Source organism: Gadus morhua, chromosome 7 (assembly GCF_902167405.1).
Source record: "Gadus morhua chromosome 7, gadMor3.0, whole genome shotgun sequence".
Lineage (NCBI taxonomy): Eukaryota > Metazoa > Chordata > Actinopteri > Gadiformes > Gadidae > Gadus > Gadus morhua.
Window position 1 is genome coordinate 24226097 of NC_044054.1, and position 27204 is coordinate 24253300.

Sequence of the window (27204 nt, forward strand, 5' to 3'; positions counted from 1 at the left end):
TCACCGCATTTTTTGCAGGAAATGCATTTTCTAGTTATACTATGACGTAATGGGTGGAAAGGGCGTGTCGCATGGACCTATAAAGAAGGCGTGGCGTCCCTAATTTGGGCTGGCACATGACGCTGCCACTGTCGGGGGTCGCTGTTGGTTGCAAGGTGCTGCCACTCGTCCAATGAACCTCTAGAGGGCAGCATTAGTTAAACGCAGTCATGAGGCTAAAGTCATAAGAAGAAGGAAGGACCTGACTTGGGATTGCTGGCAAGAGGAATACAAGGAAAAAGAAGAGGGTGGTGGAGCTATCCGTGTTTACAAAATTATGGAGCCAAAATGGTTAAATGCCATTTGGAATGGCATTCTAGTTAGTGGACTTACGTTGTGTGCAGTGTTCGGTAAGTAGTGCCCGCAATCGAGTCTATAATCCAAGTAATGTTTCATGAGGTATCATGTCGGATCTTCGGTGAGCCAGGCAACGTACACGTTATCTTGCTTTTTTTCCAATGGTCAACGGCTTGATAAACTCAGTAGCAAACGGGCAGCTTTGTCGATAAGGCAAAACAAGACGCTATTTTACGGATTCAACCGAGTGAACGCCCATTCTCTATGGTTATCCCAAAAGGATGTAACATTAGGTCGTCTGTGACTCCAGATTTTCAGATAGCTGAAGGCTAACGCTAGCTCTGGTAACGTAGCTAGCCATCAGCAACCAAAACAAAAGGCTGGGTGATAACCCCCCGCCAGCACACAGCAGAGGTACACATCGTTCATCCATTCACCCTTCTCTGGCCAAGGAAATGTGTCAACATTCATTAAAACATTGATCACGGTATTATGTAATAACGGTGGTGGACAAGCCCTTAAATAATAACTCGGGATCATTTTGAAACACAGCAATCCTGCTTCCAATTCGAGTCACTTGGAGCAGGTCATATGTGGCGTGTGTTTTTATGAAGCCAGCCACTAACGATAAGAGCAACGAGGGAAACTAGGGCTGTGTATTTTCTCCCAGTGCGATAACCAACAGGATGTGCACAGAATAGGATCAATCCTGTTCAACCATCTGCTGTCGTGGTCTTCCCTTCGCAGTCCTGCAAAATCAGTTGTTCGTATACAAAGTGACAAAGCCTTTCCTGACTTAAGCACATTACGATTTATACTTCAGAGGAGCAGTCATATTCAACATATAAATATTTTAGCTATGGAAGGTTTGTTTCCGGTTATGGTTGAGGGGTAGGTGTACTGTTGATCCATTCTTTGCTTTCCATTGTCATCAATGCTCTCGATGCGCTCCTGCACGGTTATAGATTGACGGGATATTTATTCGGACGTAAGCTTTATGCAGTTGAATCAAACAAAGCATTCACAGCTCTCCATTTATGGTAACATTTTGCAGTATCAATTATAGTGCACAATTTATTAATTTTGTTGTCTTTTTGTTATTTGCTGATATAATTATTCATGGATACAAGTGTGTGTTATATTTGTTTGTGTGCAATGAAGTGATGCTCATCTTGGGCGTTTCCCTGCACTCCCTATGTCAACTGAGACAGGCTCCTCCCCTGATGACCCTGACTAAGGTTTAACCGGTTTGGATGAATGTGTGCTTTTTGATCTCCATCCTATTTCATCTGCTAATGTGATTGAATGATGAGCAGCACATATAATTAAATAAGTACAAGATAGTGCGGTGTAAATGTTCTGTTACCAAGAAGGATTAGAAGTGGCCAACTGTTACTCCTCAACATTTTAAGTGAGTAGGCTGAACCAACGGCACTAAACAGAAAATGTTTAGAGAGGAACACCTTTCTTAGCACCGTCAAGACATTACTTTCGTTGTTGCCACACAACGATAATGTTACACAAGTTTGCACTTGCAGAAAATCCAACGGTCTTCTCAACATTTTCTTCACTGTCAAACCAGAATTGAGGAAAGAGTAGGGAGGAGTTTGCTTGTGACTGTTCCTCTTGGAACTATCCCAGGTATTTTTTTGTTTTGCTCTGCAACTATACAAAGCAACACATGACAAAGATGAGTAACTGAAGAAAAATCATAGGTCGTTGTTATGTGCTTTACAACATGTGACAAAAGATTTAAAAGTCTGACTATAAATGAGTGAAAGCCCAATGAGTAGGACAAATAGACACACCTTCTCCAGAGTGTTCTGTCTTTGAATATGATAGCTTTATTTAATCAGAAACTTGTTCAGTGGTCAGTACATCAAGGAATTTGTGGTCTAATGGTACCGTGCAACGTACGGTTCCATTAGACCACAACTTCCTTGTGGAGTGCATTCCCATGACATTAACCTCTATGGTCGTCTTTACTTACATGACTCCATATTTCAACATCCTTGATAGTATTTCTTCCCCCAGCTGTTATGTAAGGTGTTGCACAATTTAAAACATGATTCACCCTCATTCGTTTTCATAGATTCCCGCCCCACTAACAATATCTACAGCCTTTACAAGTTGTCTTTGTTGATTTGTTTCAATTCTGATCGGTCAACATGTTGACCCGTGCCTTTTTCTTTTCTTCGGGGGTATTGAAAAGCAGCCATTCTAGGTCTGCAATACAGACAACCCCAGAAATGCCCAGCTGGACCAAAAAGTCCAGCTGTGAAAGGCAGGAATCCAGTTCCAATGTCCAAAAAGCCTAATAAAAAGCAGACATGACAAGAACAAATCCTCGACTAGCGCTGACGTAGGCTATGACTATGTTTACATGACCATACAGTTAGATGTTTCCATGTGACACACCGGTCACGTCTTGTGAGGCTTGCCTTTACAAGACGTAGAAATAAGAACCTTCTTATTATTCCCACCTACACATAAACACAAACTATCCGATCCCGTGGTCATAATTCATAATTCTTATTTAAGTCCGGGCCAAGGCTAGACCAAGAACAGCCCCTGAACGGACCTCAACCAGGCAACCTGCAGTTACCATATACTTTATTTTTTGTTTCCTTCCCTTGTCGACCCAGGCACGCGGCCCACATTAGCCGTGGACATAAAGACGGCCCCCGAGGTGATCGTGGAGAACGGCACCACGGGCGTCCTGACGTGTACCTTCAAGTCCAATGAGGTGGTCAGCAGTGGAGCCACGGTGCATTGGCACATCCGGCAGCTGGGCTCTGACCAGACGTCTACAGTAAGCGGCAACCACTGGCCAATCTGCATAGAGTCAAAGGGGCAGTGAACCTAAGACCCTTTAGTATGCATTACATAATCTTCGACATGGTACGTCTGTGCCGTTTTGTTACCGTTACTAAACTAAGACCATTCATTTAGACAAAACAGGTGTAAAACCCTATGTTTTGGCCAGTTGCAGTATAACGCCACGGTGTGTGATGCAGGTTGTACACAACATAGCTCATCATAGCGCTCATCCACAGAGATTGTACTACCGGCCTAAAACAAACTCATAACATTGGGCTGGGTCATGCCCTTTTGTTGTCCTTTTTTTGAAGACGTGCTGTTAACCTAAACACAAATACAATATATACAGTAGGTCATCATAAAAATCTGATTCTGTGCCGATACCGGGAATTTGGGTAAAATTTGGTAAATAAAAGATGGACCCTTTTCATGGAATCGACTGTAAATCCCGATGCCCTCTTTCAAACCATGCAGATTACGTTCTTCAGCAACGGAATAAATTACCCGGTGGCTGCCTTCAAGGACAGGCTGCAGTTCATTGGCGACCTCAACAAGAAGGACGCCTCCATACAGCTGCTAAACGCCAAGTTCAGTGACAACGGAACCTACTTCTGCGACGTCAAGAACCCCCCCGATGTGGCGGGCACGCCGGGCCGCACCGAGCTCAGGGTCGTCCCCAGAGGTGAACCTGAAAGCACCTGTTTTTTTTTGCTATGTGTGTTTCAGTTTGTTGGTGTCCATGAAATGGTATCTTGTAATACGTCGGCATTCTAGAGATCATTTGTAAGTATTTGCAGGACACAATTTTCCCTCAATCGTGTGTGTGTGTGTGTGTGTGTGTGTGTGTGTGTGTGTGTGTGTGTGTGTGTGTGTGTGTGTGTGTGTGTGTGTGTGTGTGTGTGTGTGTGTGTGTGTGTGTGTGTGTGTGTGTCATTTCCAGAATCCCTCCCGCCAGACAGCACCGCGGTCATCGTTGGGGCGGTTTGCGGCGCTGTCATCGGGATCGTCCTAATCGCCGTGGTTACCTACCTCATCATAAGGAGGCATCAATCGCGACATGATTACGAAGGGTAGGCCCTGCTTCCTCTACGTTTTGCCATTACAGCACACAGACACACACACACACACTTGCAAATGTAATCCGATTTCTGAGAGGATGTTCGTTTGGTGGATGTCCTAGCCAATTGCCTTGGTGTCTCTGCTGTGTCCTACACACCTAATACCACCGTCAAGTGTACTGCTCTCCGGGGCGGAGGGTTTGCTCATGTGTCTCTGGCAAAGGCCGAGGAGGCTATTCTCACTCTGTGGATTCCGGTTAATTTTGGACCTCCTCAGTTAACCCTCTCGGCTCCTGTACTTCAAGTCAACGATGGTCCTCGGGCGACTACAGGGGAACCTGTTTGGGGGACTCTTTCTCTTTTACTGCCTCTGTGTTTCTGGCTTGTCCTAACCAAATCCTCCCGTAACAAAGCAGACAAACTGTTTACCCTGCCTGCATGAAAGTTTGGGTTAATGGAGTAATCTCTTCGGTGCTCTGTCAAGGTTTAATTGATTTGGGTACTAATTGGGTAAAAAGATACCTTTCCACGCTGAACATCTCTACCCAAGTGTGTGCGTAGCGGGCCGCGTGGCGCTCTCTTCGGCTTGCAGAAAGGTTTAACAAGGTGGCGATTTAGAAACGGTGTAGAAAGGGGTTAACGACTAACTATACGCTTCACTGAGGGTTAGACGCTATCTCTATTAGCGGTTGTCTTGGTAACATCACTTTCGAAACACACAGCGCTTTGAACGACAACACCCCCGCCCCCACTTTCCCACGGCGTACACGCATACACCGTGCTGCAGCATGTCTACTACTAAAGCGTTTTTTATTTTTTCATTTTCTACTCATGCAACCTGTCTGGTTTTCTTCTCTTCCAAACCCACTGTGACAGGCCAGTGTTTCCCTGCTTTGTTTAAATACATTTTGTATCTGCCGAAGCAAATGCTTCCATCCATGGCTCAAAATCCAGTGGGAAACACTGCACTTGTCACTACATCAGTCATTCTTGAACTAACCCCCAACGGTCATTTCCACATGTCCTTTCATGACCAGACGTTTGCCCGCGTTTCTGAGGCTCCTCCTCTTCCATGTGCACATGAGTCACTGTTCCTTATCGGCAAGCTGCCAACGTGTTAGGAAACAGCCACACGTGACCATGGCTGTTTGCCCTAATTAGAAAACAATGACATTAACAGTATGTTAGTATACCTTTAGCTAATAATTTGTGTGTGTGGTGTGTGTGGTGTGTGTTTTTTTCTATGAGACCATTCAGATCAAGACTTATGCTTAATGGGTTGTGCAACCGCAAAGGAAGTGGGCTTCTCATACTGTATGATTCAGAAGTTAGCAACAACAAGCTTGGCGTATTCCTCATGCATAATAGCATGAAAACGACCAAATGACTTTGGAATGTTGTTTTGGGTATTTGACAGGCCATAGTAACAGTACAGCACACAATCAGTTGTGTACTATTACACAACTGGCTATTAGTTATTATTGGTGTGTTATTAGTTGTGTCTCTCAACCTTGAGTTACAACCTTAACTATACTCGAGTTAGCTCAGTTTAATGCTTTTAAAAGTGGAGCACAGTTATTTTATAGATATGGTTCCAATTGATTACAGATGCGGTTATTTAAGATAATTTATTCATGATGCTGTTGGTGAATCCTTCCAATTCCATAACTGCTATGATACCGTACATTGCCAGAGCGTTGGAAGGTGCATTATTGTCTATCGTGGACACCAAGGCAAAGGCAATTTGTCTTAAGCGTTACAAAGTGCCCCTTTTGCCTGTTGGCTTCCGCTCCTCCCAGTATGTTTGTCTGCTCACTATGGGCTGTCACCCTTCGTACATACATGCCTATCGCTCATTATTATTATTTTCTGTCTCCCATTTGTTTGTCCCTCTCTTGTTTTTCTTTGTCTTCCTGCCACTTTGTGCTCTCCAACTGCCGACGCCACGTCGACATTGTGCGACAACATTACAAAAAAAACATCCACTTCCCTGACCACTCACCACCACCCAAAACAACAACAACCACCACCCAAAATAATAAACACCTCCACCCAAAACGACAACAACAACAACAACCACCACTATCCAAACAACCACCACCACCCAAAACCCTAACCTAGATGCACGTCTGTGGAGAGCACGACTTCTCCCACGCCGCGGCCCCGAAAGAAGGTGGAGTCCAGCCTGGCGGGCTCGGTGGGCGGCCGGCCCTCAGGCCCTGTGCAGGTAGGAGCCCAGAGCCCACCAGAGACACACCGGCGCCTCACAGGAGGCCCGAACCACCACAGCACCCCAGAGAGGGCCAGGCCTCGTTCTGACATCAAACCTCAGGGGAGCCCATCCTCTTATCGGTCTGCGGTAGGCTGTTGCAAATGTGATTGGGCCTGGTGACGGGCAGTCGATCTGAGCACATTAGGACGGCCTCCGTCGCCAGGCTCGGCTTTAGGTTGGTCCCCTGTGGTTTGACTCGGCGGACTAAAAAGTGGATTAGCACTCTGGGTAGGAGTATAGATTGCGCTCTCTCTCTCGCTCTCTCTCGCTCTCTCTCGCTCTCTCTTGCTCTCTCTTGCTCTCTCTTGCTCTCTCTTGCTCTCTCTTGCTCTCGCTCTCGCTCTCTCGCTCTCTCTTGCTCTCTCTTGCTCTCTCTTGCTCTCTCTTGCTCTCTCTTGCTCTCTCTCTCGCTCTCTCTCGCTCTCTCTCGCTCTCTCTTGCTCTCTCTTGCTCTCTCTTGCTCTCTCTTGCTCTCTCTTGCTCTCTCTTGCTCTCGCTCTCGCTCTCGCTCTCTCTCCCTCGCTCTCGCTCTCTCTCCAACGGCTGAAACGTAAGGTTAGCGCTGCAACAGCAAGGTGATACGCCACCACAAGGTGGCGACATTGTCCAGGAAGACATTCATCATCTAAGGAACGCTGATTGGGGCAGTGGGGTTGGGAGGGTAGTGAACTACTGTCACGCATTTTTGGATTATAATAGGATTTGTATTTTAAGAATTTGGACACGCACAGAAAAAAAATCAACAACATGAAAACGACGGTAACACTAATTAAATCTTGTGTATATTTGTTTGCGCTGATTCCATTCTGCCAGTCCAACTTCTGCCTTCCTTCTCTGTTGGCAGGGCCCGGTGATATATGCACAGTTGGATCACTCCAGCATCAACAGCCCCAACTCATTCCACAAGCTGGAGCCCGTCGTCTACGCTGATATTCGGAAAAACTAGACAAATATAACAAAACACCAAATGGACCAAAAGACAATAGATTGAACGGATACTGTGGCTACAAAACATCACAATAACAGCAGGAAAGCAAGGAGCAGATGTCCGTCCCCCCCCTCATCGCAATTTGGAGGGGGGGGGGGGGGGGGGGGACTATTCAATAAGGGTAATGTATCGACGCAGTTTTACTTTAGAGGTTTAGGAGGGAGGTTAGGGTGGGGGGGGAGTGGGAAGAGTGGGCTACTCCTCAACCGATACACGCCACTATGTGATTTTAATGTATTGTGTTTAATTGTGATGATGAAGCAATTGAGAAGCCTGTAAAAACAACAAAAACAAACAAACACAATAGTGCAAATAGATAGCATGTCATCGGCTTTGGACAACATTTGCTTTTGCAATAACCAAATGTCTTGAAACGTAAGATTTCTCATCGCAAGCGATTTAATGAAAAATTCCCGGGGAGGTCTCCTTTTACGACTGGATTAATGGCTGTTAAACGGCTGTTTTTCCGTTGGAAAGATGATAATGTTAAGGCTATGGCTTAACCTTACCATCCAATCACAAAGTCATATGCTTAGTTACCGCCTTTTTCCTTCTCTTGACATCTGATTAGCTCTCAGCCCAAGGCGGGGCAACGGTTTCGGTCATAGCATCCGATGAATGATATTTTCATGCATGCAGCCGTGAGCAGCACCAGGATTTGTTAAATTTATTTGGAAATCATACTCTTAATTGTCTGTCCATTTCTGTGATGAGAGCACTTAGCATCGATTTGAGGTACTTCAAGAGCAGCAGTAACTACACACCGGACACATGGACATATCTAACCTTTGCTGCCGTCTAGTGGGGAAACCCATGCTCCGCGGATGTTGGCTACTCTGATGTAGAGTAAACCGGTGTTACATCAATATGGTGAATCACTTCTTTTAAAATGCTGAGGTCGGTACAGAAACTCTTGTTTCAAATCCAACTCTTAAATGTGCTCGAGTTCATAGTTATTCTTCAAGAAATGTGGTCATGCCTTGTTACTAGTATTGAAGCTGCCATCACACACACTTTGGGATAATGTTGTCATGGGGAGGGACTTCAAGCCTGTGGGCGCGGTTTAATCATTGATGTCAAATTGAAGAATGTGTTCATTACCAGAAATCGACTGCTTATGCATGCTTAAATAAGACAAATATTCCGATAGGATTTACTAACACTTGAATCTTTTTGTCTGTTGTTTTCAAACACAAGCCAAATAATTGTCTACTTATTTGAAAACCCTTCTAGAGACTGTCTGCATGTATAACTAGGTTATAACTACACCATAACTAAATGGGGGAAAAAATCATGTTCTTAATCTTTCTTTCAGGCCAAATTCTGTTTTTACTCCTGTACTTACGTTTTTGCCTGCTCAAGCTTTAAATGCATTCCACACTGTTCATTGACTCTGTTGTTCGAGCTGATAAGGAAGCCTTATGTATGTGAATATTTCTCAAACGTGTTTCACTCTCTGCACGGTTTGGCCTATACACTCCCAAATGGCAGCATTTTGCATTGGTTTGTCATTCGGAAATGCGATGAATTTATTTTTTGTAGATATTTCTTCCAAAATAAGAGAGTGCTTTTTACTGTAAATCATTCCAGCACCTCCAGTGGCCACAGAGGCCTTGCTCTGCTATGGAGGATCAGTGATAGATTTGCACGGTCTTCTCCTTCAGAGGATAACCGTGCACTAAACTCAGATTCAAGGAACGCTGCAAATACAGGCTATGGATTTGCCATTTCTGATTGGGTCGCACATCAAGGTGAGCCAATCAGACACTGCGTTTGTAACATTTCGACTCCTATAGAAATGTCTGCCAATTCTGCTTATAGTGTGTGTGTGTGTGTGTGTGTTTGTGTATATATATCGTTTCTGGATGCATCAAGATTTAATAGAAACAGGTAGATATGAATTCAACTCTTTGTAGGGATTGTAAGTCTGTAAGGCCTTTTTTGTCCATTGCATTGCCCTGTTACATACTTGTGCTGGAATCGTTAAATTCTTTGTTTTAGCTGTTATTTAACTGTTCACTAGGAACAAAGGAAGACCACGTTAATAACTGCCACAACACGCTGGTGTCCCTTGGATCTCTGGGACATGTTGCAGTAAATAAGTCACATGTACAAAGAACTGCCGCTCGTTTTTGCTGAAATACAACACATGCTGTTAGTTTGTCAACTTTAAACGAAAAGCAGGTTGTTGGTAAAATGTTCTTTTGGATGGCCTGTTTGTGACTTCTGTTTTATTTGTTCTCTTGTAAAATCTGCACTGGCTTGCCTCTCAATGAACACAATGGACCTGGCGTTTCTCCTTTTATCTGATTGACACTTGTTTTCTGTTTTAATTTCTTAAAACAAACTGGAATATTGTACATGTAGTGCCTTTTAACATTTAATTTGCTGACTCAAGCATCTACTCCAAATAGAAAAGATATGATTCAACTATTTTTCCCTTACTGTATATTATTTTTCTATACACATAATGTTGCTTCTGTAGCCTCTGTGACACATTTTATATAAAACCTATTCATGGCCAAAATCCTACCCGTGTATTTAAGTTAAGTATTCTTTTGAGGAAATGTGTGTGGTTACATCTATAGTGTAGTAGTGGCGAACATGTTATACTCCCATTTTAAAGGTACTAGGTGTCAGTTACTTTTATCCATAAAGCAATCACTTGCTTTAATGTAGCTTCATTAAAACTTAATACCTCACTTTGCACCACAGTATTCACCGCATGTTATAGTTCAATACCCTTTCCCTATCAGCCAAAGAGCACTTATCCTTACCATTAGCCTGTACTCGCCTAAAGGGAGAGTGGGTGTGTTCAGAATAAATGTTATATAGGACACATAGTAGGCCTATTGATGACAATACAAATTATAAACCATTGGTGACTACTTAATCTAATTAGACTTCATTAAATATATCATTAACAAATGTAAGAATACATTTCCACTTGGTCTAAAGAACAATTATTAATTAGAACAAGGGTCTTGAAATGATTCGGTGTTTGTTTTTTTGTACTTCCCATTCACAACCCTTAATTTTTTATGTTTTTTATCATACCCGTGTCTTATTTGACCTTTTCCTTGGCACATATTCCACCCTTGGACAATGACTGAGCACATATCTATTGCAGCTGCTTTATTCGGTTAACCTAGCGTTCGGATATGAGACGTGTTGCAATGATCTCCATACATGGCATCTCCACGACGAAGGACAAAGCCATCTTGACGTTTTCTCCTTTCAGTTTTTGCGACTTGAAATTCGTGGCTGCGAGAAAATACATTCCTAGCAACATCCTTTTAAGCCTCGTGTTCCCATCAAGATAAACATGGGTACAACTTAGAAATATAACAGACATAAGAAAACAGCTTAGAAACCAAAGCTATTTTTTGTGTGTTGTATGCATTGAGGGCCAATGTTTTTAAATGACTTGTTTTGAGTTATGGATTTTATATGGTACGCCCTACCTTACGTCATTAGTAACTACAATTTTGAGAGTAAGGTCACAGGACAAAACAGCGTCTAATGTTGAAACGTCTTTACAAACACATTTAGTTAGTTAAAATGCTTCAATTTGGGTTTTCATAAGAAATCGTTATGCCCATCCAAACCAAAATAGCCTATGGGAAACCCTTTGCCTTCCCCCACTTTGTTCACCGACTGTCAAAAAAATTCTGGACCAGCATTTTGTGCGTTTAGAGAAATCACAGATGAAATCCCAGTCAGTGAGAGAGTATATCAGCATTACAGTTTAGCACCTCAGTTGAGATTACGTTTACCAAGTATAATTTTTTTTTTTACCGCCACCACATTTCAAACAAGTGCTGCTATGTGATTTGTACGCACCGTAATCTTTAAACAGTGGCGCACACTCGCTGGAATAACCATTTACAGAAGAAAACGACGCAAAAAAACAGTTGCAGTAAATTACCAATTGAAATGAGAATTGTTGAATTCACGACCAGTATCTGAACACGAGAAACATGTTTTACTTATTTGCGCAACATTTCTCAAATACAACTTACATTTCATACATTTCTCTTTTAAAGAATAGCCTTCCCCACCCAAGGAGCCAGTACACAAAAACAACCTCTTTGCACAGGGTCATGGAGTGGAGACATTGAGCTAAACACCTAGAGGCCCTTATCCCCGTCCCACAATCGATACCACCTAGCCTGCGTGGACGCACGCAAATACACACACATCTTTCTATATATATTTATCTTCCTCCCCCCCGCCGGCCTGTAACAATTCCCTCAATAAAAGATAAACATCTTAACGGCCGCTCTCAACTTTGGGGCGATACGGTATCTAATTCTGATCTGGTGCGAGACTTGGGAGCCGCAATAAATAAGAGGATGAATGACGGGGGTGGGGGACCAGAGAGGTGCAGGAAGGGGGACAGGGACAGGGATACCACTGGATCGAGAGTTATGTCCCTTCGACCGGTAAGGGGGTGGGAGGGTGAGTGTGATTATCCTCGCTTGGCTCGACGATGGATGCACCGATCAGATTGATGAGGAGTGGAAGAGAGGTCTCGGCCTATCGCGGCGTTCGGGGTCACGGCACTGTCCAATCACAAGAGCATGGTGACGGGTTTCTCCAGGAACTTGCGGAACTCTGCGAGCCACTGAGCGCCGATGGCGCCGTCGACCACGCGGTGGTCGCAGCTCAGTGTCACGGCCATCATGTTGGCCACGTCAAACCTGCGCACGAACACCCACACACACGTTATTTCATGTCCTCCAAAGAGAGCCATGGCAACTGTTGCCACAAGAATATTCGATTTTTAAGCACTTTTATTTCAATTCACCTTCAACAAAATTATTTTACAGAATACATTTCAAACGTTAGATTATTCGACGGACCAATACCACATTCATCCAAGAGGTGGATATCCTCATCTAGAGCTAAAATGTATCAGTAAAGGGTCAGCCCTGCAAACACCCATCCCTTTTTTCTGGGGTGACAACCGCGGTGATCTACTGACCCTTTCTCGTTGTCGGCAGGGAGCAGGCGCTTCTCGGCTCCGCCCACGGCCAGGATGCAGGCCTGAGGAGGGTTGATGATGGCCGAGAAGTTCTTGACCCCGAACATCCCCAGGTTGGAGATGGTGAAGGTTCCTCCCTGGAGAGAGAGAGAGAGGGACCGAGGGTCGTTCTAGGGCCGAGTTCCATGATAACTACTATCCAGATCATTACCTCATTCCTCTACAATATTTGTACACTAGTACTTTTTAGGCTACACTTTTGAGCTGCTATTGCGATGGAGGGAAGAGGTAAGAGATGGAGGGTAGAGGTGGTGAAAGAGAGAGTGAGAAACACGCATGCGCACGAACAGACCACAGAGTTCACAGAGTGAACATTTCAAGGCTCAAGGTACAAGGTATCTTTATTATCCCCGAGGGGCAATTTGATGCACAGCCGGCAGTGAAAAAGAAACAGCAAGAATATGGCTCAAGGGCACTTTCAAGATTATTTCCCCCTGGAATCAAACCGACAACCCTGTGTTTGCCAGACGCCCTGCCCAGCGTTAACATCCTTCTCAATACACTGTGTGACGACTCCTGTGATTGTGATTGTAGGACCTAGAAGCGCAAGCTGACCGCCACACGCGTGTGCATGTGCCAGAGGCGGGTCATACCTGGAACTCGTGCGGCTGCAGCTTGCCGTCCCGCGCCTTGGCGGCGAGGGCGGAGACGTCGGAGCAGATGGCGGCCAGTCCCTTGGTGTGGGCGTTGAACACGATGGGCGTGATCAGACCGTTGGGAGTGCTCACGGCCACGCTCACGTCCACCACGTGGTTTCTTCACACACACACAATGAGGAGATCAGGGTGTTAGTGCACCGGACACACTTTAACTGGTTGCTACACACCATCTGCTGGTAAGGAGGCATCAGTCTACCTGCTCCTTTATGAGCAGGTAGGGGGAGGTAACTGCTGATGAGCAGATGCTTTTACAAAGCAAATTCATGAAGCTCAGATGCATGGGGTTCAGGAGTGTGTGTGTGTGCGTGCGTGCGTGCGTGTGTGTGTGTGTGTACGCGTCAGATACATGTTGTTTGTGTGGTCGACGTGCGTGTACTGACTGGCGGATGACGCTGTCCATCCAGGAGGAGTTGGCCTCGGGGACCTTTAGGCAGGCCAGGGCGCTGGCCTTGATGATGAAGTCGTTGACGCTCAGCTTGATGTTCTGGGCCTTCACCTCCTGCAGAAAGAGCACCACCACATTCATCCCCGTTTGTGGCAGGAAGTCACCGCTAGACCAGGTAGCTAGTGCAGGAAGCTAGTGCAGGTAGCTACCTAGTCCAGGAAGCTAGTGCAGATAGCTAGTGCAGGGAAGCTACCTAGTCCAGGTAGCTAGTGCAGGTAGCTAGTCCAGGAAGCTAGCGCAGGTAGCTATTGCAGGTAGCTAATCCTGGTAGCTAGTGCAGGTAGCTAGTCCAGGTAGCTAGCTGGCTGGCGCATATAGTCTATCTGGTGAACTAGATAAATTGATTCTCAGATGGTGGGTGGCAGAGCATAATTCCAGGCTATAATCTTTAGAAAGAAGCCTATTCATAAACTAATGTTTCAATAGTAATTACGATTTCATGGCTCACTATTTCATTAAGTGTAGCCCAAATTGTTATAGTTTCTTGTTCACTCAAGGTTTTGAACAGTACAGTACAGTACGGTGCTTAACAACTAACAGTACAGCATAGTTGGTGAATATTGTTAAATAAGTCGGTTCTTTTTGTGTTGTGGCTTCATGACTAATGTCCCATCATGTGGGTCCTTGAGGCTAGACCAATGGAACTGGACGAACTCTTCTGGTACTAACCATGATCCACCAGAGAAGTCAAATCTCTTACCTCAAATAAACCAGCTCGACACTAACGCTAAAAAACTGGAGGACTCTGACGATAAAACCAACCTCACAGAGATACCTGTTCCACTGAACCCAACCATCTCTTAACTAACTGGGGCATTCTGGAGGCCCGGGATGTGTAGACTCACGGCGTTGAGCTCCTGTCTGAGCTCCAGCACGTGGTCCATGTTGACGTCCACTGACAGGTAGTAGTGGGGGATGGTCTGCTTGGACTGCATCAGCCGCTGGGCGATGACCTGCAAGCACAACAATCACAGCTGTGAACCAGGGACCGGGACCCCCCCAACATCATGTTTGGATCCATTTCATCTAACATGGACAACGACTCCTCATTGGTCCAGCAGAACATGAAAGACGTCTCCTCATTGGTCCAGCGGTGAGTTATAATGGGATTAAGGTGTTTACGTTACATTTTGTACATTGATGTATCAAAATGTTGTAATGGCATCATGCAAAGGGAATATATTCAACCACCTGATTCGAAACCAAAGTGTTCGTATGTTTGTGTGTGTTCATAATTCATCTGATCAAGACTGGCGTGTGCGTGCGTGCGAGCCTGAGTGTGTGTGTGTGTGTGTGTGTGTGTGTGTGTGTGTGTGTGTGTGTGTGTGTGTGTGTGTGTGTGTGTGTGTGTGTGTGTGTCTTCCTACCCTGCGGACGTTGCTGATGGGGACGTCTGTGTAGGTCCCTGCAGGGGCCGCCTTGGCTCCAGGGGCCACAGCAGCAGCAGCAGCAGCAGGGGCCGGGGAAGGAGCCACAACCGCCGTCTGCCATACAGCAGCAGCACGTTAGCATGTGACCACAGTCACATGATACATGATAGCACAGCCATTACAACATGATTGCATTATCATTATAATAATTGCGTTACACATGTAATAATCATATGTAGCATTCGTACAATTAGTATATTAGCATTGTAATGCTAACATGATACTGCTCATGTTACCTGTAAGCTATCACTTTAGCTTATGATGTCTCAAATAATTACCGTCACAGTACTGATGGTTTGAAGAAGACATTACAATGATACATTTCTAGATTAAGACGTACAACAACCAATAGAATATTACCTAAAAAATATATTTCAGAAAGACAGATGCATGCTGGGAGATGTGTAGGTGACTTACAGGGACAGCCTTGGGAGGGACAAACGTCTCAATGTCTTTCCTAGTGACGCGTCCGTCTGGGCCGGAGCCTGAACAGCAGAGAGCCCAAAATCAACCCCAGGGAACCAGAGGAGAACATTTAAGATTGAAACTTTTGAAAAGACATTGAACGTTTTTCGTAGCTGACAAACGATAACCTGATTACCACAAGAGGAACCCGTAAACTCAGACGTCATTTATTTGTATTTTATTCACTTTATCAACTGCATCTACATCGTCATCATCATCGAAGGTTATCAATAAACCTGTTCAAGTTCATTGAGGGATTATCCACTTTTATGAGGCACTAGTTGTGTGTGGCTGTTGGTTCTGCAACAGGAATGGTCGACTGCAGCGTCTGGGTGCCCATCAAGGTACGCACGGCCTCTGAGAGCGGGGCTGTGTCGGTACTCACCGCTGACCTGGGCCAGGTCAATGCCTTTGTCGGAGGCCAACTTCCTAGCCAGGGGGCTGGCGAACACGCGGCCTTTCCGGCTACCGAGGGGCGCGGCCGCGGGGGCGGCTGGGGCCAGGGAGGGGGAGGGAGCAGCAGCCTGGAGACCGAGGGACACACACACACACACACACACACACACACACACACACACACACACACACACACACACACACACACACACACACACACACACACACACACACACACACACAGTTGTCATATGGCAACAGGGGGTACTAGCACCTTCTCCGAGTGTTCATGTCCTCAGTGTGGGGAAATAGAATAGGAACATTCAGACAAACTGCATACTCAAGGATTCATTTTTGATTAAGCAACCTACAGTTATAACTAATCGTTTGTTCATACTAAGCCAACTAAAATAATAATTTGCTTTTTTTAACAATGATTATTGCTTGTGATGGTTTAATCCCAAGCAATAATCGATTATTCATTAGACATGAACGCAGCAACACATTATTGCTACCTAGTAACTACTAACTACTAACTGAAACTCCTTGTGTAGGCGTGTTAATTTACATCTATGTATATCTATCTTTACAAGTGTGTGTACGTTGGGTGTGTATGTCATCGGTGTGTGTTTGTCGGGGTTAGGGTTGTTGTGAATTCAAGTATGTACATCGGACTGTTTATCGACTGTGTGTATGTGTGTGCGTGTGTGTGCTTGTGTGCGTGCGTGCTTGTGTCTCACCGGCGCTGGAGGGGGAGGGGGCGCGGTTGCGTCGGCCACACCTGTCTCCACGTAGTCCTTGAAGGCGGCGATGTCGCTCTCCTTCTCCACGATGATGCAGAGGGAAGTGCCCAGCGGGACGTCCCGCGTGCCCTCGGCGATGATGATCTTGGCCAGGTAGCCCTCCTCCTGCACCTCGAAGCCTTCGCGCCACAACACACACATTTAGTCACTGATCGAGTTACTGACTTCTTTTTCGATCGGCTTTCGTCTGACGGCGATTTACCACAGGGGACGAAGGGCAATGTTTCTGGGGGTAGCTTGTAATAAATAATGGATATCAAGGCAAAGGACTTCCTCTTCCAAACACTATTTCGCTGGATCTCTATGTTGCTCTCCGGTTTACCTGGATGCAACTTATGCCCGGTCAAATGTGATTGGTCGATAGTACCAAACACCAATGCCGCTTCCGATACCAAAATGGTGTCCTGTTGCATACAGATTCTGCATTCATATGCTTATATCTGTTTGTTTATAGAGATGAACCTTGTACAATCGGCGCGTTATGGCAGCCATTGCAATCCTAACCAACACAGAAAAGCGGGATTCCTCTTTCTGCATTCCTTCTCAAGGTTTCTTCTTTGATCATTTCATTACAGGTTATTCCATGCTCGTTTTGGGCTAGGGTGGGGAGATGTGCCCTATGAAACTGTAACTGTGGTTAAGGACTGAAAAGGACATGCCGGTTTCGTCATGTGGTCTTTTGACAAAAACACAAGCAACAAGATGGCGTGAAAATAATAGGTCTTATTGTATGGCGTAAGGATTTAAGAATGTGGAGTTCATCATCCGACATGATCAATGCTCTCTGCCAGCAAATGTGTGACTATATGGACACATTGCATTGGTCTTATTTATTTATTTATTTATTTATTATCTCCTCTAGTCTTACCCACCTTGCTCTCATCACATGTGGTTATGACCTTACACAGAGCATATACCTTACTGTGGAATCGGTACTCCATTCTATCTCCATTAATCCTTTTTATCTTCAGGATGATCTAGGAAGACGCTTGATGAGGGCCGGACTGAAATGTATTCCTCAGTGACACCAACATTGTCAAACCATCTCACAAAATGTGAAGGATCGATGGATACCGCAAAGTGCCCCCAGGGTCAGTGTTAGCGGCCGGGGGTCAGTGCTGGAGGCCGGGGGTCAGTACTGGAGGCCAGGGGGTCAGTGCTGGAGGCCAGGGGGTCAGTGCTGGAGGCCAGGGGGTCAGTGCTGGAGGCCAGGGGGTCAGTGCTGGAGGCCAGGGGGTCAGTGCTGGAGGCCAGGGGGTCAGTGCTGGAGGCCAGGGAGTCAGTGTTAGCGGTCGGGGGTCAGTGCTGCAGGCCGGGGCCTTACCGATGGTAGCCTTGTCCGTCTCGATCTCCGCCAGCAGGTCTCCTTCGCTCAGCTTCTCCCCCACCTTCTTCTCCCAGCGCTGCACCGTGCCCACGGTCATGGTGGGCGAGAGGGCCGGCAGCTGGATCTGGAACACACACACACACTCGCGTGTGAGTTCGCTACGCTCTGGGACAAATAGCCTCAATATGATCTGTTCCAGGCTGCGGCTGGTCAACGATTATTGTGGGGGTTTGCGGCGGCAGTTCACCATGATGGTCATAAGAGTTATGCTCTGAAGACCTCCAAACTAATACAATCGAGTAGAAGCCTTTTGTACATTATTTTAGGTTTGAAAATTTCCCATTTTAACATTTTTGTGAATTTTTTACAGGGAAATATTTTAGCTCTCGGTTACAAAATGTTTTTTGGAGAGAAAGGGCGAATAAATGTCTATTTGGCCGTCATGTTTAAAAAAAAACACCAAATAAACGTGAATATGATTTAACGAGCAGCCCTTGGCTATGCTGCTGATGGAGCTGTTTGTGATGGTGAGTGTGGTGCTGTTTGTGATGCTGATGGTGATGCTGTTTGTGATGGTGATGGTGGTGATGGTGGTGGTGGTGGTGGTGGTGGTGATGGTGATGGTGGTGGTGGTGATGGTGGTGTTGATAGTGGTAGTGGTGGTGATGGCGGTGGTGTTGATGGTGGTAGTGGTGGTGATGGTGGTAGTGATGGTGGTGGTGTTGATAGTGGTAGTGGTGGTGATGGTGGTAGTGGTGGTGATGGTGGTAGTGGTGGTGATGGTGGTAGTGGTAGTGGTGGTGATGGTGGTAGTGGTGGTGGTGGTGGTGGTGTTGATAGTGGTAGTGGTGGTGGTGGTGGTGGTGGTGGTGGTGGTGGTGGTGGTGGTGATGGTGGTGATGGTGGTGGTGGTGGTGGTGGGGGTGGTGTTGATGGTGGTGGTGGTGTTGGTGTTGATAGTGGTAGTGGTGGTAGTGACTGCAAGGGTTGCTATGTTTGTCTGGGCTGACCTTGAGGTGCGTGGGGTAGGAGCTCCCTGGGGCGGCCACAGGGGCAGCAGCAGCAGGAGGAGAGGCTGCCGGTGAGGCAGACGCCCCGGATGCTGCAAGGGATTCCAACGTCACGTCCTTAAAGGCTGCGATCAGGTCCGGACTACCAGGGACATACACAGACACAGACACAGACACAGACACAGACACAGACACACACACACACACACACACACACACACACACACACACACACACACACACACACACACACACACACACAGTAGACATAAAATGTCAATGTACGGTACAGCAACAAAAAAAGCAAAACAGCATATTCCAACATTTTGAAAAACAACAATTGAACAGCAGCAGTAGAAACAGGTTGGTTTGAGCAAGAAGTGAGTGATTTATTTTTTACTGAATCACTGGGAACCACTATGAACCCCAAGCATCTACCTTCCTTTAAAAGGTCTCCAGATTTGTGGAAAAAATAACTATGCTCTAGACAAAGGAAACAGAGACACGTAGACACAGGAAGCAGACACATGTAGTCACAGGAAACAGGGAGCATATTGTTTAAGTGAAGACCGTCTACTGACTTGTCGACGGTGATGCAGATGACGGCGCCGATGGTCACGTCTCTGGTTCCTTCCGGGACCAGGATCTTGGCCATGTAACACTCCTCCAGAAGCTCAAAGCCCACCGTGGCTTTGTCCGTCTCCACCTGCACATGGGACCGGAGGGTCAGTGGCGAGACAGGGTCAGAGTCCCTACCCATCACCCTAGGAAAACTAACCCCGGGTCTCCCCTGAAAGACCTTGATGGCTTTGCGATCAGCGCCACGTCAACCCCCCATTATAGGGGAGTTGTTCATTCAATGTACAAAAAATGATGTCGGCATCCTTAATGAGTGAAAGTGGTGGGTTGCCGCTAGTGTCACCATCAAGGACTGAAGCGGACAATTCTTTTTTGTGGACGGAGGTGGCTGTCCATTGACTATCTTGACAGCATTTCCCAGCCGAATGAGCTCCTCTTAAGTCATCTGATTTAGCAGGTTAGAGCCTTTTGTCTTCCAATCATGGGGTTACCGGTTTGAACCCCCACTCAGATAACGAATGGTAACACACACACACACACACACACACACACACACACACACACACACACACACACACACACACACACACACACACACACACTGTCTCTCCCTCTCTCACCTCGGCTATAAGGTCACCCTCGTTGATCTTCTCCCCCTCCTTCTTCTCCCAGCGAGCGATGGTTCCAGTCGCCATGGTGGGAGACAGAGCTGGCAGCTCCACCTGTCAGCCATTATACACAAACAAACAAGATGACGGAAGAGCAGGAGGGTGACAAGTAGGTTGCAGTGGCAAAGCTTTCTTCCAGCCAAAAAGGTACCCGGGCTCAATCCCTATTGTCCACAGCCTAACTTGTAGGCATTCTTGAAGAAGATGCACTAGCCCTTCCTAATGACATGTATTCAAATTTATTGTAATAAATTGATTTGGATAAAATAGTTCACAAAATTATTAAATAGTTATAGTAAATATAACTGTTGATCGGATTAATAAGAGACGTGGGTTTTGGTTTTACCGTAAATAGCTTCAATCGCAAGTGTCGGCGGACATGTTCAGAAAGAAAGACACAGTAACAACCCCTCAACCTCTGGCTGGTGTCTTTTTAATTGAGAGATGTCCCATTCGCATTTTAGCATACGAGACAAGTGCAGCGTTGCTTACCCCATAAACGAAACATCGTGACCGTCTATACCTGCGTTTAGCTCGGTTACGCCAATATTATGTGTATTCGGGGCATTTTAACTATAGCAGCAGATCTGCTCCTTTCAGCACCAACGGTGTAGATGGAAAACTTGTCAACTAGCAATATGTCATTGAAAAGCCTAACGCCTCTACTGCAATTAGTGGTACGGCTCATGAACCCAATGTATATCACATCGCTTTGTCCCCAGCACACATCTGCAAGATCAGTGTTACCTTGCTGCACCTCTGCTATAAGGTCATGCTGACAGGCTAATGTGGCTAACGTTGTGTATGTCTGGTCAATAGCTTAGTAACGAAGGGTACCTTCTGGTGTGGTGGTAAGCTATAGAACCGCTTGGTCTGACAGCCTGCGATTGGAGCACGCCGGAGGGCAGATGACATTGTATGGGAATAGACGACCCTCTTGGTGCCATGGTAGGCAGCCCGAGCAGTCCCTCCGGATTGAAACCGTCTGGAGCGACAGCTCCCGGATCCAGAGCGCGTACTGAGCTCAGCGGGGCCCTGTAGGACACGGGGAGAGGGTAGCCCAGCGGTCGACCTGAGCCGCAGGATTAACCGGAACATCTCGTCGGAATGGAAATACTACACTGATCTAGTAAATTATGTACGTGTTAACCTCAGGCATCAGAGTTAAGGTGCTACGTTGCTTCTGTCCCCTAAAGCCGGCCGTGCTGCTCACTTTCTGATGACCTCCCAGTCCAAAACACAACGCTTTACGGTAGGTCTGTGTCCTACCGCGGGTTGCCAGATCTGACAGCTGGCAGCAATTCCCTGCGAGGTAACTATCCGTATTTTATATTTTAGTTTTGCTATTTATGAATGACATCACATTTGGATATCACTTAACATAATATAATCAACTGTATTGTAACGAATTGTTATAATTAATTAAACACGTAGCTAGTAAAGGCTAAGCTCAATGGTAAACTCTGGCAACTTATCCACCGTTTGTTGGAAAATGTCGTAAAAAAATGTTTTGCTGCATTTAACAAACTGAACACACGGGAGCAGTATAATGTAGTTACTCTGTTTAGCGTTCATTGGGAAAAGTAGTCGACGCAACCTTCTCATTGATGCAACAAATCAACGTATAAATGCATAAAGACAAAGTACACAAAATCCAACTCATTCCTTTTATAAGAAAGATCTTGTTTATTTCACAATACTAAGTATTGCCAACATCTAATGTTGGAGACTCAGGCACCAAAGAGCCAGTATTCACACACATTTAACAAGAAAGAAATCAAAAACGAAAAAAACATCTCACCTGCAAATCGTAAATCTTATAGGCATTTATGGCATGTATGTGGCTTCCTCTATGCTAAAGACACATTTCTCCATTGTTTGGGGGAAGGAAACATTTGACACCAAGTCAATCTTCAGAATGTTAAGTATGGGCTATAACCACCAGCATCATGTATATCTCCAGTGTAATCTATCTACCTGTTTGTTAGAAACAGACAGTTGTTACGGGATGTTATTTTTACTGCATTATTTCATACATTGTGTGTGTGTGTGTGTGTGTGTGTGTGTGTGTGTGTGTGTGTGTGTGTGTGTGTGTGTGTGTGTGTGTGTGTGTGTGTGTGTACAGCCACACACGCGCACACACACACACACACACACACACACACACACACACACACACACACACACACACACACACACACACACACACACACACTGTATGTTAGAAACATGGCTCAGTGAGGCTTTGCGGTCATAATTGCGACCTACATGCAGTTGCACACAAACAGTACGTTAAGATACATCATGTAAATCTCTCCTCAAACAACCCGATGAAGAAAAACGTAAAAAGTACTTGACCAAAATATTTAAAATACAGCGAATTCAGTAAGCATTACATCCTCTGAGTCTCTATGCACACATCTTCTAGCTTTATCTTCACACATCCAGCGTCATTTACAATAAAGTAGTGCGTGTGTGCTTGTGTGAATGTCTAAGGGTACAATCAACCTGATGTGAAACATTTCAAACAAACGATATCCTTATTCTATAGTTGCAAAAAAGAAATCACTCTGAAGTCTTTCAATCAAGCGAAATACATTAAAATCTCTAGATATGATAGGCTTCCGGGCCTTTTCTAGCATGTGCACACACACACACACACACACACACACACACACACACACACACACACACACACACACACACACACACACACACACACACACACACACACACACACACACACACACACACACACACACACACACACATCTAACCCATCTTCATCAGGCAAGGTAAAACTAAATTCTACGTTCAAAGAAAAAAATCGAAATTTCCATTGGATAACGAAAGATGGAGAACCAGTGGAATATCAATAAACCATCACGAGGAAGTGTAGGAAACACTCCTCGTGTAGGAAACAGTTCTGCTAACTCACTGTGATGAAATATTCTCCACTTTGACAGAGGCTCGCTCGTTAAGAAACCACTTCCCCTGTCCTTGGTCTAGCTGGTGGTTGAATACTGCAACGAAATACTACAGCAGGCAAGAACCCAGAGACTCTACTCTTCAAAAACACACTCATCGATATCCTCAATACACACAACACAGTAGTATGACAGCTCCCCAGGGGCGGTTGGAGAGGTTTCCAATGAACCCATTGTAATATGAGCTCCACTAAAGTACCAGAAGTCTAGTGTATGGCGTGTGGAGTGAGACCTAGAAGGCGACTCCAACACATGAACCACCAGACCATCAAAATAAGAACTAGTGGCACAGCTCCTCCACAGCCTCACGTCGTCATGTGACATGATGGTGGGAATGTTCAGCACAACGTATGTACCAAAGCCCTGAACAATACACCAAATTAATCTTATAGGCTGTGGTCAGATCCTAATCTCACAAGGTCCACTGTGGAATGTACTGTATAGATGGGGGGGTGGGGGGGGGATAATCTCCTTGAATTCAATTCATTTGTGTTCAATAATATGGAACCTTAATTCTGATCACTAAAGGCTTCTTGTAGTCCTGCCGTGCAGAACGGTGCAGGCAACCTGAGTGTAGAGGACCACAGAGTACCATATTTTTCAGTAGATAAGGCACTAGGCTTAAGGTGTCTGTCTGTCCGTCCGTCTGTTCCTCCGTCAGTCAACACTTTTCGGTGAGCCTGAGGCTCTCGAGCAGGGAGAGGCGTCTCTTCCTGGTCCACGTCTCTGCCTGGTTGGAGCGACGGGCTCCTCAAACCGAGCAGACTCTGCTCCTCACGCTAGGGGGGTCTGTGAGGGCGCGGGGAGGGGGGGGGGAGGGAAAGAGGACAGGAAGTGTCTGAGCACCAACATGTGGACAGTCTTGTGATCGACTTAAATTGATCTAAAAAAGCATGTTTAAAAAGACGGAGAGAGAGAGTGAGAGAGTGGGAGGGATGGAAGAGAAGGAGGGGGAGGGACACAGTAGGAGTGTGGTCCTACCTGTCTTCACCATGGTCCTCTTCCACCCAGGCTACAATCTTCCCTTCCCAGCCCGGAACTACGGCTCCATCTAGGAACAGCTGAACCACGATCGCAGACAGACAGACACACAGACACACAGTCTTTGCTATCATTCTGTATGCAGCCTTCATACACGACAAATCTTCTCTTCATAATTCAACCGCACCGCGAGGAACAACGAGTTATATCTCAGTCGCCGCCCGCTCCCCCGCCTACCTCCTCTTTGACGGTGCCGAACTCGGGGTCCAGGGCCTTGAAGTGGTACCTGAGGTTCCCCTTGCAGTCCACCGCCTCCTTCACATCCTTCAGTGTCACCTCCCCCAGCCTGCACACATCCACCTCATGTGAGACATTATCCTATCACTATTATAGTTCAATAGATTACTAACAGACAGACCGACTGATAACCAGGGAGACGGCCACTAACCTCTTCGGGATGTGGACCATGGAGGGCGTGGGGGAGTGGTTGGTGAAGTAAAGGACTTTAGTGGAGGAGGAGCCACTGAAGGAGTGGCTGATCTCTGAGTTAAGGAGGGCAACAGAGCTGTTTAGTAAAAACACCACCATGACCTGTGCGTGTGTGTGTGTGTGTGTGTGTGTGTGTGTGTGTGTGTGTGTGTGTGTGTGTGTGTGTGTGTGTGTGTGTGTGTGTGTGTGTGTGTGTGTGTGTGTGTGTCTGTTTGTGTGTGTGAGCGAGAGGGAGGTCTTACTGGTGGGCCAGGGGTCCTGATCTGGGCTGGTGGTTCTGTGCCTTGGGGACTTGCTCCTCCCCTGCAGTCAAAGACAAGACAAGGCTCTGTAGAACATTATTCACCTCAGGGTCATACTGGGAGAACGAATCGCAGTCCGCCTTCTCCGAGAGCTACCAAACATAATGTGTGTGTTTGTCCCTGGTGGTTGTGTGAGTGTGTGTGTGTTTGGTTACACCTCCTGTGGTCGGTTTATGAGGGAGGAGACCCACTGCTCCATTGTGTGTGTGTGTGTGTGGATGTGTGTGTGTGTGTGTGTGTGTGTCTACCTCCTCTATCTGTGTGTGTGTGTGTGTGTATGTGTGCGTGTGTGTGTGTACCTCCTCTATCTGTGTGTGTGTGTGTGTGTGTGTGTGTGTTTGTGTGTGTCTGTGTGTGTGTGTACCTGCTCTTTGCGTGTGTGTGTGTGTGTGTGTGTGTGTGTGTGTGTGTGTGTGTGTGTGTGTGTGTGTGTGTGTGTGTGTGTGTGTGTGTGTGTGTGTGTGTGTGTGCGTGTGTGTGTGTGTCTGTGTGTGTGTACCTGCTCTTTGCGTGTGTGTGTGTGTGTGTGTGTGTGTGTGTGTGTGTGTGTGTGTGTGTGTGTGTGTGTGTGTGTGTGTGCCTGCGTGCATGCGCGTGTGTGTGTGTGTACCTGCTGGGTGGTGTGAGACAGCCGGTCTATCAGTGAGGAGACCCCCTGCTCCAGGGTGTCCAGGGTGTGGTGTTGGGGGTCCTGGTCCCTGAAGCTGTTCCTCAGGCTCCTCACCGCGTCCCGGACCAGCTGCAGCTCCTCCGCCTGCTGGCAGGGGGCCGGTGAACACAAACCCCGCTCAGGAACACGTGGAGAGGGGCCGGGGCCCAACACGCTAGGTGCCTACCACGCAGGCTCCCAGGCCTTTTCTGAGCACAGCTTCTACCTGTCATTCCTATCCCCCTCTCTCTCTCTAACCCTGTCTGGCTTCACTGTACTGTCAATAAAGCCAATCAATATATATATAAAAATGAAATACATGGCCATACCAGAGCTTACATGTTAAGCTCTTAAAGTGCTACAGGTTAGGAGCGCCAGTGTGCATGGTTTCAATAAGGTTCCGGGTGTTTTCTATGTAGTATATGAACATATATTTAGATGGCAAATTATGGCTTTGGACAACTTTTTGATGTTGCAAGATGTGGCCGAAAAGTATCAATGCATTAACGGGACAGGGTAAAGGTGGCTCCATACTGAGCTAGTTACTCACCCCTGACCAAGAAGAAGATGGACTTCCTGTCTGACAGTAGCCATTGTTGTCTGAGTCCGTAGAAATCTGTGAACATATCAGAATACTACAAAGTCAGCTAGACTGTCTCAAGTCAGGAATAACAAACCTAGGCCCATTTTCTCTCTGCTCAGACTATTCTTTTATATGACCTGCTGGTTGTCCTGTCTCCTCAGACTCTGCAGAACGCTGGTCTTGTGCTCCAACTCTCTCTGCAGCTCACCCTGTTGGAGACACACACACACACGCCCACAAATAAAGAAATTGGATTTGATAAATAGAGTAACTTAATTAGATGCATCTTTGATGAAAGCATCTTTTAGCATAATGGTTCAGTTTCTAATCCTACTTCTCCAATACAAACATACATGTTGCTTTTGGCTCTCTTCCAGTTTTTGCTTGTGCTGTTGCAATAATCTGTCCTTCTGCCCCGCCTCCTTCTGCAAGCAGCCAATCACGATGAAGGGAGACAGGGACATATTAAAGACATATTTAATATTGGCATTTAAAATGGACTTTACTACCAGAACTACTCAAAGAAATCATGGCTTACCTTGCATTCGCTCCACAGTCTGGTGCATTCTTCTAGTTTCCACTGAAGCTCTGCCTACAACACATACGCGCACACACACACACACACACACACACACACACACACACACACACACACACACACACACACACACACACACACACACACACACACAGACACACAGACACATACGCAAATATCTAAATATCTGTAATTGTCAAGTATTTTTGCCATAGCATAGTATTGAATATTGCGAAAAACGCCATTGGCTAAGATATCCCAGCATGTCTATGAGTCTTACGTTCTGATTGACCAGCTCCTCCCTTGCCATGCCAGACCTGAGCACTTCCTGTTTCATCTGCAGGATGGACGCTTCCTGGACACACAGCCTCT

General features: G+C 46.1%; 3 protein-coding genes across 4 annotated transcripts in view; 1 reads left to right on the top strand and 2 right to left on the bottom strand.

Moving 5' to 3' along the window:
• The first annotated feature begins 120 nt into the window (after positions 1-120).
• Positions 121-10006, top strand: mpzl1l (myelin protein zero-like 1 like). Its single transcript, XM_030359930.1, has 6 exons — positions 121-389; positions 2982-3148; positions 3631-3838; positions 4097-4226; positions 6336-6441; positions 7331-10006. The coding sequence occupies exons 1-6, from the start codon at positions 317-319 to the stop codon at positions 7430-7432; spliced, it is 786 nt and encodes a 261-aa protein (XP_030215790.1). The 5' UTR covers positions 121-316; the 3' UTR covers positions 7433-10006.
• Positions 10007-10594: 588 nt separating this feature from the next.
• Positions 10595-21573, bottom strand: dlat (dihydrolipoamide S-acetyltransferase (E2 component of pyruvate dehydrogenase complex)). The gene is made up of 14 exons (XM_030359929.1): positions 21141-21573; positions 20256-20357; positions 19638-19762; positions 19057-19198; positions 18044-18170; positions 16657-16838; positions 15906-16044; positions 15473-15540; positions 14993-15109; positions 14471-14578; positions 13561-13679; positions 13115-13277; positions 12462-12598; positions 10595-12177 (listed from the first exon to the last, which is right to left on the bottom strand). Exons 1-14 carry the CDS (start codon positions 21399-21401, stop codon positions 12048-12050), a joined length of 1920 nt encoding a protein of 639 aa, XP_030215789.1. The 5' UTR covers positions 21402-21573; the 3' UTR covers positions 10595-12047.
• An 864-nt stretch (positions 21574-22437) lies between these two features.
• The window catches only part of LOC115546448 (dixin), a 12009-nt gene continuing 7242 nt past the window's right edge, over positions 22438-27204 (bottom strand). Inside the window, exons 11-21 of one of the 2 annotated variants that reach the window (XM_030359931.1) lie at positions 27113-27204; positions 26833-26886; positions 26648-26719; positions 26432-26503; positions 26262-26327; positions 25673-25819; positions 25003-25063; positions 24720-24813; positions 24509-24617; positions 24272-24351; positions 22438-24079 (exon numbers count right to left, since the gene is read on the bottom strand). The exon at positions 27113-27204 is cut by the window's right edge and continues 13 nt beyond it. In XM_030359931.1, the coding sequence (XP_030215791.1) occupies positions 24070-24079; positions 24272-24351; positions 24509-24617; positions 24720-24813; positions 25003-25063; positions 25673-25819; positions 26262-26327; positions 26432-26503; positions 26648-26719; positions 26833-26886; positions 27113-27204 (857 nt within the window). In that variant the 3' untranslated portion in view covers positions 22438-24069. The remainder of the gene's footprint in view (positions 24080-24271; positions 24352-24508; positions 24618-24719; positions 24814-25002; positions 25064-25672; positions 25820-26261; positions 26328-26431; positions 26504-26647; positions 26720-26832; positions 26887-27112) is intronic. The other variant, XM_030359932.1, reaches the window with a different exon arrangement.

Coding starts and splice junctions, on each gene's coding strand:
- dlat (XM_030359929.1), bottom strand. CDS start 21,401: ATGTTCCGGTTAATCCTGCGGCTCAGGTCGACCGCTGGGCTACCCTCT. Junction 13,278..13,560: donor ATGGACAGCGTCATCCGCCA/GTCAGTACACGC, acceptor GTGTGTGTGAAG/AAACCACGTGGTGGACGTGA. Junction 12,599..13,114: donor TGCAGCCGCACGAGTTCCAG/GTATGACCCGCC, acceptor CTCTCTCTCCAG/GGAGGAACCTTCACCATCTC.
- mpzl1l (XM_030359930.1), top strand. CDS start 317: ATGGAGCCAAAATGGTTAAATGCCATTTGGAATGGCATTCTAGTTAGT. Junction 3,149..3,630: donor GCTCTGACCAGACGTCTACA/GTAAGCGGCAAC, acceptor CAAACCATGCAG/ATTACGTTCTTCAGCAACGG. Junction 3,839..4,096: donor GCTCAGGGTCGTCCCCAGAG/GTGAACCTGAAA, acceptor TGTCATTTCCAG/AATCCCTCCCGCCAGACAGC.